At 32.1% G+C, this 12,846-nt stretch overlaps 1 protein-coding gene and 1 long non-coding RNA gene across 2 annotated transcripts; one reads left to right on the top strand and one right to left on the bottom strand.

Moving 5' to 3' along the window:
* The first annotated feature begins 7,062 nt into the window (after window positions 1-7,062).
* LOC115978398 lies at window positions 7,063-10,171 on the top strand. The gene is made up of 3 exons (XR_004088703.1): window positions 7,063-7,252; window positions 8,134-8,219; window positions 9,536-10,171. It is a non-coding gene; the product is annotated as an uncharacterized LOC115978398 (long non-coding RNA).
* A 258-nt stretch (window positions 10,172-10,429) lies between these two features.
* LOC115972964 lies at window positions 10,430-12,340 on the bottom strand. Its single transcript, XM_031093183.1, has 2 exons — window positions 12,202-12,340; window positions 10,430-10,875 (listed from the first exon to the last, which is right to left on the bottom strand). Exons 1-2 carry the CDS (start codon window positions 12,338-12,340, stop codon window positions 10,430-10,432), a joined length of 585 nt encoding a protein of 194 aa, XP_030949043.1.
* Between the last annotated feature and the right edge of the window lie 506 nt (window positions 12,341-12,846).

Below are 12,846 nucleotides of genomic sequence, written 5' to 3'. Positions count from 1 at the left end.
ATAAGTGCATCTTTCCAATATAATTAACTTCATCAAATAGATAATGACTCATCTTTGCCATCCCCACAGCTCATGTATATATATATACTCTTTGAAAGATGGCAATAAAGATTTCAGTGACCTATAAAAAATAATTCAAGACTACAACAACAACAAACAAAGCTTAGTCCCAAAATTCAAGTAAAAAAATGGGGTTGTTCTCTCAACAAAATTGGGATAAGGTTAAGTTGAAATATCCTAATTCCATATTAATCCATTAAGAAGTGAAATCTCTTTAGGATATAACCATGATATTGAACGAGTTCGATAAAGCAAGTATAGCATAAATCAAGTTTCTACAATAAGACAACAATAATAAATTCCTATAGGTGTCTTTTCTTATTATTTCTTATGTGGATCTTTATCAGTTATGCTTAATAGGTTTGGCAGGCTTTTTCCAGTAGGCAATAACATTTTGGTACTTTTTTTTTTTTTTTTTAGGTAGTTCATTTGAATAAGATATACAAATCAAAATTTGGTACAAGTTATAAATTCTTTTAGTTACAAACTTACAATCAAACCATCCTCCAATGAAAAATTGCGGTCCTTGAAGAACAACTATCTACATCATACATGAAATCAATTACTAAGATCAAATCCTGTAGAATGAGAATGAAATAGTAGGTCAGGTCCAATTAAGTCCTCTACAAAATTTACTTTCCTCGCTTGAATAAATAAAATACATGGATTGTCAATTTAACAAATTTACACTTCTCCTAAAATAAATGAATTGAATGCATTATATTTTAAACTTTATGTATCTTGCAGCAAATTGAATTTACATGTTTTGAAACAATAAGAGCATGAGCATTTATATCTTATGTGTCGGCAAGTAATATTAATGTTATCACAATAAGAGCAACTAAACTTGTACTTAATTATAAATACCACTTACTTTCTTTACCATTAAATCATATAAAGGGCATTCACAATTTGATTCCAGCAGGCAGGTAGCTATTGCTGTGAGCTGTCAATGGGATTTGAAGCAACTTGATGTGTCAAATGCTTTCCTTCATGGCTATCTCAAAGAAGAGGTTTAGATGCATCAACCCTCCAGGATATGTTGACTCTACTCATTCAAATTATGTTTGTAAATTATATAAGTCACTTTATGGTCTCAAACAGGCACCCAGGGCACGGTTTGAATGGTTTGCATTTCATTTGCTTCATTTGGGCTTTGTTGCTTCTATGGCAGATAGTTCCTTATTTGTTTACAGCTCAAATCATACCATCATCTATCTTTTATTGTATGTGGATGATATAATAGTTACTGGCAATGATTCTGCTTAGATTCACAATTTGATTACAGCTCTTGGTATGGTGTTTGAACTTAAGGATTTGGGGCCTCTTAACTACTTCTTGGGTATTTAGATTACTAAGACATCTCATGATCTCACCCTTACACAGTCCAAATATGCCTCTGATGTGCTTCACAGATTCAATATGGAAAATTCCAAGCCTACAAAAACACCCCCATGCCCTTCCACAAGGCTAGTTCCTCATGATGGAGTCACACTTTTTGATCCTACTCAGTACAGGAGCATGGTTGGTGCTCTCCAATATTTGACTTTCACTCGTCCAGATATAGCTTTCATTGTGCATCAATTGTGTCAGTTCATGAGTCATCCTACTACTACACATCTTGAGGCTACTAAACATGTTCTCCGTTATATCAAAGGCACCTTAAATTTTGGGATTTCTTTTACTCCAAGCCCATTAACTCTCACTGCTTTTTCAGATTCAAATTGGGCTGGAGATCCTACAGATGGGCACTCTACTACAGGCTTGGTTGTTTTTCTTGGGCCTAATTCTATATCCTGGTCTGCTAAGAAGTAGAGTACTGTTTCCTGTTCATCAACAGAGGCTGAATATCACGCCTTGGCCACCACAACAGCTGAATTGGCTTGGTTGCATACTTTATTTAAGGAGCTTCGTATTTACCTTTCTCACATTCCTGTTATTTGGTGCGACAATATTTCAGTAATTGCTTTGTCTGCTAATCCGGTGTTCCATTCTTGCACCAAACATCTTAAGGTTGATTATCACTTCACCCGTGAGAAAATTCATTGTAAACCATTACAAATTGGGTTCATTTCAGGTCGTGACAATTTTGCGGATATTTTTACCAAGTCCCTTTCTACTCCTTTGTTTTGTTTTCTTCGTTCCAAACTTCTGGTTGATTCCTCCCCCATCAGTTTGAGGGGGGATGTTGAACATAGGTCTGTGACTGTGAAGAAAAAGACCACAAAGAAGGAGTGTATACATGAAGAAGAAAGCTAAGCAAAATGCAACGTTTCAATTAATCTAGGTGGCATTTAAACGCAACGTTTTACTTACTGAAGCTTGTTTTGTGGTCAAATGAAACGGTGCGTTTGGACTGATTTAAGAATTGCTGAGCTGCTGGTTTAGGTGCAAGATTTGGTTGGTGATTAGCTTAACCATTTTTTAACCAACTTCCCCAATCCTCCAGCAACTGTAATCCACATAATGTGGGGCGGTTAAGCTAAGTATTAGGTGTATATAAACCACTGTAGTTGTGTAATTATTCTTTATGTAATTCAGAATTATCAATACAAGTTTCTAGATTCAACTTTTCTCTCTTTCTTCTATCTCTGACTTTCTCTCCCTTTCTCACACTTTCTCTCAGTTTCTCAGATATTTTCGTTTCTATGTTCAGCCGTGATTGTTGACTTGTAATCACTATTACTCAGCCGTGATTGTTGACTTGTGTTCACTATTACTCTGTTTGTGATATTGAGTTTTTCATCGGTTGAGAGCTGGACATGTTCATTCAACAGTTGTTCAATCTAAATTTTCTTTAATCCAATAGTATGAAATTAGACAATTTTCACACACACACACACACACTAACCATCTATATTGTAATTGTGGGGATAAAAGAATCGAGTAGGAGTATTGGGCCATGGGTCATACCCAAGGATGCAAAGGAACCCAAGGATGATCAAATAGTAAGATGAGTATGTGGGTTAATGGGCCGAGGACAAGAACAAATAACAACGAACAAGTAGTGTCTCTCGAGGAATCAAACTTCCTTGGGGGGCGTTGTGGAAGGTTGGAACCTGGCCGCCTAAAGAATACCATGCTAGAGGCAACCATACTTTTAAGGATAAGCTTCAAAGAAATGAGTCAACAGTGAACTAAGAAATATCTGAGAAGAAGGCTGCTACCACCACATTAAATGTTTTGCACCTAATCAACTGGTCAGATTTATGTGAAAATGATGCCTGAACAGTGATATTCAGCTTTATAGCTACACATAATGTTTCCAGGAGAGTTCTGATGGGACAAGCATTCAGGAGATCATCTACATAATCAATAGGTAGAAGGCTGAGATTGAAAAGAATAAGACTATATAAGGAAAATGCTCCAGTGAGAAATGGGGCATGTAATTAGAGAGAAAAAGAGAGAACTCCTTGTACTTAAAAAAGAAAAGCTTGAGCAAATATAAGAATACTTCCTTCTCGGGCTTGACCGAGGAGCATAATTCCTTTCAAATTGTGTTTTCTTATCTTTCTGACATGATTCCAATCTACTGTGGCCCATATTTGACTTACTGGGTCTTATACTTATAAAATCCACTTTCTAACAAATGTATTGATTTGGGCTTGTTGGGCCATTATCCATTTTCTTTGGGCTAAGGGTCTTATTTTTTAAGTCCTTACAGTAATTATCACAAATAGTATATTCATAAAATAGACAATAAGGAATTTACTCTCCACTAACAGTGTATGTCATGTTGGTATAGAAATATGCGTTATGATGATTAACAATAATAAGTACCACCTATTTTGAAGTGAGTTCCAATAGATTATTGGGCTCCTTTTTCTTGAACAGAAATAGGGCAAAATTTCCAAGATCAGGAAAATTTAGAGTTGGTGGAACTTTCTGAAATTTTTGGGAGAGGAATGAAAAATTTAAAAGTGTTAGTTTTTCCAAAATAATGGGAAAATCTTAAGTAGAAATTTTTTTTTTCAGCCCCTCACTTTTTCTTGATATCAAGGATCTAATTCATACCTTGCTAGGAAAACATGGATAATCCCAGCCACTACTGAGTACTGAACTAATCTAGAGATCAAAGCCTTAAAATATTTTCTTTCACCTTTTCACAACTATATAAGAGCTATTTACTGTAAAATTAATGTAAATAAAATAATGCGGAGAAATCATGAACAAAGAACAAAAATACATAAAATAAAAAATAAACAATACATATGCACTCATTGATATATCTGAATCTTCAGTTCACAGCCATCTTCAGTCATGATTTACACTTGCAATACAAAGCAAGAATTGCTCTTGATTTTCCCCTCCATCATCTGCGCTTTCCTCCAAGTTCTTACAGGAAAAAGAAAAAGAAAAAAAAAAAACTTGAGATATCAAAGAAACCACAAAAAATTGATTCAATTGGAGAATTTATGAGAAAAACACCAAAAAGGGCTCCGACTATTTTTTTACTTATATTTTTTATAGCTCAAACATGCACTCAGAGCAACAAAGTAATTTAAGCTTTATAAAGAGAAGCTGCCATTTAAGCCTTTCCTATGTTGTTTTGTCAAACACAAGCACTTCAATTAGTCTTTCTTATATAGATGTATAGATATAGATATTTAACATGTGCCATTAGGCTCTTTTTTGTTTGAGTTTTTTTTTTTTTTTTTTTTTTGTTTGAGTTTTTTTTTTTTTTTTTTTTTTTTTCAATTGTACTTGAATTTTTTAGTTTTATTTATAAATAATTTTAATTCTATGAAGAATGTATGGTATAATTATGATGAGTTAAAGTTGATATATTGTATTTAGTTTGGCCCCTCTTAAAAAACATTTCTGGCTCTATCACTGCATTGTACGTAATACAAACTTTGATCCACGCTACTTGGAAATAATTGACCTATATTGCTACATTCTAAGGCCATTCTTCATTTTCTGTATAAATTCAATCAATTAAGTTCAAGAGAGAGAGAGATCAATGGCTAATATAATTTTAGCTATACTACTATGACCTACAAATAATAAATTTTGCTACTTTAAGGTTTCAAAATCTTAACCTTCTCTCAACTTTTGTTATTCATGGCACTCCCGCACAGGTCTGGCCCAAGGCCTAATCCTAAGGCCCAACAACAAAATAAAAAATTTCCTATTAAAAAAAGACCTCATTTCCTTCGTAAAATGCCCAAAATTTTATAAAAATATAATTTTTTTAAAAATAATTGATACTTTTTTTAAGAGTGATGTTAAATATGTCACAAATTTTACTATATGTTTAATTGACATATCGCCAATCACATAAAAAAAGTAATTTAAATACAAATAAATTAAATTGTTGAAATTCATCAATTACAGTCATTATTATATTATATTGTGAACATTTTTAGTATTTTTTTTTTTCATTTCTAACAAGGCTTCCAAAATAGGAGATCAATAGAAATTTAAACCAATCGAAACCTTAAAACATTTCAAAAAAGATGCTGCAAATGTGATAGATCATCAATGATGACTAATCTCCTCTAATAGTTTGAGACCTTAATTTTTGTAAACTAATCTTCTACAAAACCACATACCAAATAATATCTATCTCTTTCTCTTAAAAAGAATATATAAAATTAAAATTTAGATTATAACTGTACTTAACTATGCATAGTCATATATTCAAGTTAAAGTAAGTTTTTTTTTAATAATTTTTTACTTCTTTTTGTTTAAATTTATGGTTCAACTATGATATTCAATCTTTTATATAAAATTAATCTTAGTTTAGTTAGTATTATTCATCAATTTCTATATTTATATTAAATTAGTCTTAATTAGTATTATATAATTTTATTTAATAAATGTGCACATTAAAAAAAAAAAAAAGTCCTAAATAAAATTTTAGCCTAGCCTGGCCCAAATTTTCTTGGGCCGGCCTTGCTCCCGCAATAAAGAGAGCACTTTAGTAGACCATCACTGTAGAATACACGTCCCTAGAATGAGAATAAACCTTGGAATGGATGGCAACATAAGTCTATGCTCCAGTCCAGCATCAGTTTCTCACAAGCAAGACCTATAGAATGAGCTCAGATTCACCCATGCTCCTGAACTCAAATCAAGAGGTAAACCGTATTCAGACACATAGCATAGCATATATGGAGAATGCAGCCATAATGGAAGATATTAGGTCATTAAAGAGGATGATAGATAAAGCAAGTACTAACTCAAGTCGCAAGTCGCACCTTAACAGGTATTCCAATAAGTAAACCTAGCGACAATGAGCTTCATAAGGCTTTCCTGGATTTGATTTTTTATTTGGCGGTAACATACACACACACACAAAAAAAAAAAAACAGAAGAAGCATCTCATCACTTTTCAATGTCCAACCAAACATGCAAAGAAAAACTAAATCTCTTCTATCCTGTAGTTTTCTATCCTCCAATCAAATAAATGAAAGCCTTAGCAACTAGCAAGTTTAGAGTTTGACAAGGGGTGCCCAAGGAAGGCTGCAAAATAGCAGAAAAAAAGTCTTCAGTAGTGTGAAGGAACTCATGACCTTGGAGAAAGCTATGGCAATTCAAGAAATGAAATAGTTAGGGACGAATAGACAAGGTTTTGACTAAATCACTGAACACCAATTTAAGACCTTTGAATGCGTAGATATTAGAATGTTGATGTTAGAGCCTATCTCCTGCCACACTGATTAGATAATGTTTTGACCCTATGCAGAAACAAACCGATAGAAAGAACACCATGCATGCTTATGATCTTGGAGTTGCATGTGAATTAGGAATATTCTAGTAACAGAGGCAGAGGGAAGTGGAGGCTCAAGTTTTGTGTAGTCCAGATTTCAGATGAGATGAGGCTAGCCCAGCAATTTCATCAGATCGAGAAGAAGTTTTAGAAGGCTCATAATGTAACGCCCCTGTTGTTAACTGTAATTTGGAAGAAGCTTGATGGGCAGATTGGTAATTTTACTTGCAGTATATTTTAGGGACAAACTTGGAAATAGCCTTCTTCCCCTTAAGTCAGCTGCCCTCACTTTCACTGTTTCACATTCGCGTCTCGCTCCCTCTCTAGCTGCCCTTTCACTTGAATCCCTTTCTCTCTCTCCATGGTCTTCCACTAAAAATACTTCAGCCATGAGTTTCTTTTCAAGCCATCACCACTGCTTGTGAAGAAAAGATTTTGGGAAGAGAGGGACCCATTCGGCCAAGCAAGGAATTTGAGGTAAAATTCCTATTTTCCTAACAAAACTAAGTAAAATCTAGCTATGGGGTTTATGCTAGAGCAAGCTTATTGGGTTTATGTAAGAAATTCTTATTTAGAATGAAAAGTTTGGTTTGGTCTTGACTCATGTTGCTCTAGTGTTCACCCACTCAAGATTTTGTCTTGGGTAATGGGTTTTGGAGGTCATGGAGTTGTGGAGAGGTGGGTATGTGAAATATTGATGGTTTGGATGCTATGAACTTGTTTTAAAACAAATGGGTAATGAAAGTGTTATCAATGAAAGTTTAAGTACCTTGAGGTTGTGTTTTTTGCAAATCAAGTGTTTGATATTTTACCTCATTGAGTGATGAGGTTGGGTTTAATTTTTTATAGTTGTTTATTTGATTCAACGCGAGAGTTTGTGAGATATATAATGAGTTTTAGAACTTTGAAAGTGATTTGATGATGTTATAATTGATTCCTACATGATGTAATATGTATTGACATTATTAATACATGAGTTAGTGTAATACTTAAACATGGTTGTTTCGTTGTGAACGCTTGGGAATTTATAAGAATTGTTATAATGGCTTGGTTTTATTAGTTATTACCCAAAATAAATTCTTGAGTCTAGTTACCCCATTTTTTTAAGTGATGTGTTATGTTATCTAATAAATACATATTATTTGCGGTAGTGTATTAAAATTCTTTGGTTGTGTTTTGGTCCTTTGGACCATTTGTATGCTTGTTTGGTATCCTTTGGGAATTGATGCCTTTGGATAGTTAAGTTAAGCTCTAGGCCCTAATTTGATTTTAGGGGGCATTTTCAATCTATGGAGACAAGTTTGACGGTACTTTCTGATGGACATTGTTATTGATAGGCTTGATCATTTTGTTTCTAGGTTCTGAGATTTTTGATGATGGACCTAGTGATGGATTTGTTGATTTCATGGTGCCCAGTTGAGGTAAAATTGGTTGGCCTCCCAAGGTAAGTAGCTTTTAATGAGATTTTTGAAAAATATCTATATTGCATAAAACATTGTTTTTGGGTTAAATACGTTTTGGGAAACTGTTTATGGAAATTGTATTTTTCCTAAAAAGTATCGTGTTGTAAATTTAACGGATATAATTATTTAAGATAAGTACATCATATTTGTTATTGCATATGGAAAAATGCATGATTTGTTAGCATGGAAAGGACAAGCATCTTTGATTTAATTTTTGGTAATGGATTTTATGGATTTATTACATTATTTGCAAAATTTAAAGATTCTTTTATCTTGACATACTTGTGATATTTGGGAAAATTAATACAAAATCTTCTTGACAAGAAATGAGTTTGAAGGCTTTGAGAAGCTTGTGAATATATTGGGTATTTCAAAGGTTTTTGTGAAATATTTTCTTATGTACATTTGAAGGCTTTGACAAGAAATATTCTCTTATGTACATTTTACATACACTTGTTTACACTTTACACAATATCTATATGGACAAAATTTAGTTACAAAATTGGTTGTGAGTGTAGTTTAAGGTTACAACTTTATTTGATATCATTAAAATTACAACATATTTCTAAAGTTTAACTATTAAATTGCATGTTCTTTACGTTTTTAATACACATGTTAAATTTTGTGTCAATCGGATATTATTTATTATATGATCTATAAGATTATATCTTTTGCATAATTTTAAACTACAAAAACTTGCAATTTATAAAATTTATTAATGACATAATTATTGATCTTTAATTTTCAAGAAATTTTGCAAGCATGGAGAAGAAAATGTAATCTAATGGTCGATTTATCAAAATTTACTTTCAATAAAAAGATATTGAGTAATGTTGTAGTTTTAAGTTACAACTAATTTTGTAACTAAACTTTATACTATCTATAATTGTATATATAGAAATACACATTTTAGAAAGAAAAATAATGATTTCCACATTTAAACCGTGAAAAGTGGGTGTACAACAATGAGCGTGACAGTTGAATCATTACGTATCTTTGTATCTATAATTTGGAGAATGCTAGATAAGATCGTATATAAATGCATAACAATAATTCAAAAGATGCCAAAAATTATTATTGAAAAAGAAATGCTAAAGATTAATATGCAAAAGATAAGACTTGTGTTTATAACATACAACATTAATAATATAGGTCAAATTTATTCACATTCATGTTACACATGAAGAAAGGAAAGCAACAGAAAAGATTGACTAGTAGCAATTGAATGGCCATTACTAGTAGAGTAGCAAAAATTATTTTATACACCAGCCTTATGCAGTGGGTGTTGGATTCACAGACTCAAGTTGTAAGACAACCGCTGGATTCACAGGTGCATGAGACCTATGAAATGTAAGACACTCGCTACACAGTGGTGCATCAGAAACTTCCTAGTAAGGTAGACGATGTCGTGGCTGAAGCCGAAAGCAGGTACATTGGACTATGTCAACTAAAAGACGGTACTTCAGCAACACGTATAAGATTGGCACACAAGCAAATAAACCAATGACAAAAAAGATCAATGGCAATTCCTGGTGATTATGATTCTTCAAGCAAAAGGATGCAGAAAATGCAACCATCATGGCAGCAATTGAGATGAAAAGAGTAGTGACTCCAATCATCAACTTAACCGGTAACGACACAAGGAAGTCCTCATATGAATAACGTGAGGTAAGGATGCTCAAGAATGTAATTAGGGATGTTGAAGAGCAAAATACTGCAATTGCGCTTGAAACCGAATAGGCCAGGCCTAATTTAGGACTTTGGTGGTTTAATTTATAATCTGGTTGGTAAGAAAAGGCTATAGTTCCAATTAGTGTTGCAACCACCATAGATGATTTAGCCATATTCATCATCCACTTCTCTCCCTGCTTCCTTAACTTCTTGTGGCTCTTTGCAAATAAAACATATGGTGTTTCCCCGTTTCCATTTTTCATTTCTTTGAATCCAGGTCTCACAGCCTTTTCCACCTCCTTCCATTGCAAATCATAAGGAAATACCACGTGAGAGACTAGTTGATTAGTCTTAAAATTCAGAAACTTTAGGTAGACATTAAATCTAAGTGTAAACATGAATGAATTTTCTACAAAATGTAATAAATGATTGATTATTCTAAAAGCTTAAACTATTGATGAATGGTGAACGCAATCTTTATTTAATCAATATTCTAACAAAACAATTCAAAACTTACTACTCAAATCATATAAATAAATACCTGAAACCATAGTAATTCTCGCTGCATTTGAAGAGCTGCTCCTGATATGGCATTAAGCTTCTCTTCAGGTGCCAATCCTGCAGCTAAATGCAACATGTTGTTTCCATCTTCATTTATTCTATCTGCTAATAGATCTCTAATTGAGCCTACCACAAGTAAATTGAAGATGCTTTCATGGCGCTTCTCAACAGCAATATGAAATATGCTTCTCTTCTTATCATCTATTTTCCATAATAGATCTAAGTCAAAATGAATAAGCTCAACCAAGAACTCCACGTTGCCTACTTCTGCCGCAATAAATAGAACTAATGAAAGCTCTGAGATTTCGTTTAAATTCTCAATGTCATCTTTGTAAGCTTGAAGACATTGTTTAAGTAGTTCATGAGCTTGAGATTGCTTCGACTTTTCTTCTTTTAACTTCAACCCTGGAATTGAAGTAGCCATACCAAAGTGAATTATAATTTAATAAAAGAATTGAATAGATTTAGGCTATAAAGAGTGATCATGCTACTGTGTTTCGTGTATTGTATATTGTTGTTAGGGCAACAATAGATTCAATATAAATGAATACTTTTTCCTTTGAAATGGTTAGATTAAATAATTAAATTCACAATTTTTAAAAAGTTAATTTTTTGGAACAATCGTTAAGTTAACACAATATATCAGAAATTACATATAAATTATTTGGTTGTATTTTTATTACAAAGGTGATTATGAATAGGAGGAAGTTTTGACTATAACTCCACTCAATATCTTTTTATTAGATATAATTTTTGACTAATTCATCATTAAATTATATTTTCTTCTTAATCTTCTATACTTACAAAATTTCTAAAAGATCAATGATTAATAACTATTTCATTAGTAAAATGTTTGAAATTTAAGTTTTTGTAGTCTAAAATTCTGTATAAAATTAAGTTTATAAATCAAATAATAAATAATATAGATTAACACAAAATTTGATATGCTTATTAAGAACATAAATGAAATTTAATTTAATGATTAAAATTTTAAAATATGCAGTAATGTTAATTTCTTTAGTGGGAATTTTCCAAATAAATAAATCAAAAAGTCCATAATAATTGTTCTTGAAAGTTGAAACCATAAAATAACTCCAAAAAATAAAATAAAATTCATTGACTAAAATTTCTCACAGAAGGGGGGGGGGGGGGGGGGGGGGGGGGGAGATTTCATATCACATGTTTTGAATTAGAAAATTTTCATTTGTAAAGAAAGAAATTGAATCTAAACTAACTCTAGCAGAAGGAATATATAGAAACGGAGAGGCTTTACAATTTTTATTAAGTTTTTGATGAAAAATGAATGTTGTTGATGTCGAAGCTGAAAAGAGTCTTGCTTCACTATTAGAACGGTCCTCACAGTGCGTGCATTGGCTTTTTGTTGGATTTAATCTCGGTGTTGCTCATGCTCTGTGAATTTTTTTGTTGGTTAGAGGAATTGAATTTTAGCTTTGGTTGATCTCCAAATATTGTATTGTGAATTCTCCATCATTTGTGGATTAAATATATTTATTTTATGGTTGACATTATTTATTACAAATGTAAAAGTGTATTTACTGTCAAGTTAGTTAATTGTTTTTTAAATAATGTGATATCATATATATAGAGTATAGACATTATTAAATATAAAAAATAAAATTTTTATCATGAAATGAATTTTCTGTATATACAACATTATTGAGAAATATATTCTGTGCAAGATTTAAGAATTTTGAAGTCGGAATAACTCACATGGAATATTGAGGTGTCTCCTTAACAACCCTGGCCGACTTCCACTAACAAATGCTGAAGGATTGCGAGCTAACACATGCAATGTAGTCTCTTGAAGTTCGTCTTTAGCAGTAGCAAAATTAGGGTTGGCCTTGAGCATTTCCAAGGCTATTCCTGCATTATTTATTCCAATATATATATATATATATATATATATTCAAAGCAAAAAAAGAAAATCTTAAGAAGGAACACTTCGAATATTTCTATCATGAAAGGTATACTAGGCCAAAAGCATGACATAATCATATTATAAAGACAATCAACATTTCCTTTTGATAATTTTTCCCCATGTAGGGCCTCATTCACTTGTTTTCCCATACTAAGGTCAGGGTAAGGAACTTTTCTTTAGGAAACTCGATTGGTCTTAATCGGATAGTAATCTATTATGAAAAATCTCATCTATAATATATAATTGAAGCATTTGATTTTTTTTATTTACTTCCTCTAATTTTGTTATATAAGTTTTTAAAGCTCAAATTTTTTCTATATAATTATTTACTTATTCAAAAACCTAAATTTATCACTTATTCAGGTTTGTTGTATATCCATGACATCCAAGGTTCAAATTTTCTCTTTCCCATTATAATTATATAATTATAAATAAAT

Source organism: Quercus lobata, chromosome 2, assembly GCF_001633185.2.
Source record: "Quercus lobata isolate SW786 chromosome 2, ValleyOak3.0 Primary Assembly, whole genome shotgun sequence".
NCBI lineage: Eukaryota > Viridiplantae > Streptophyta > Magnoliopsida > Fagales > Fagaceae > Quercus > Quercus lobata.
Note: the sequence above shows the minus strand (reverse complement) of the source record. Positions and strands in the feature narration are given on the sequence as shown.

Coding starts and splice junctions, on each gene's coding strand:
- LOC115972964 (XM_031093183.1), bottom strand. CDS start 12,340: ATGCTCAAGGCCAACCCTAATTTTGCTACTGCTAAAGACGAACTTCAA. Junction 10,876..12,201: donor GAGACACCTCAATATTCCAT/GTGAGTTATTCC, acceptor CTTCAATTCCAG/GGTTGAAGTTAAAAGAAGAA.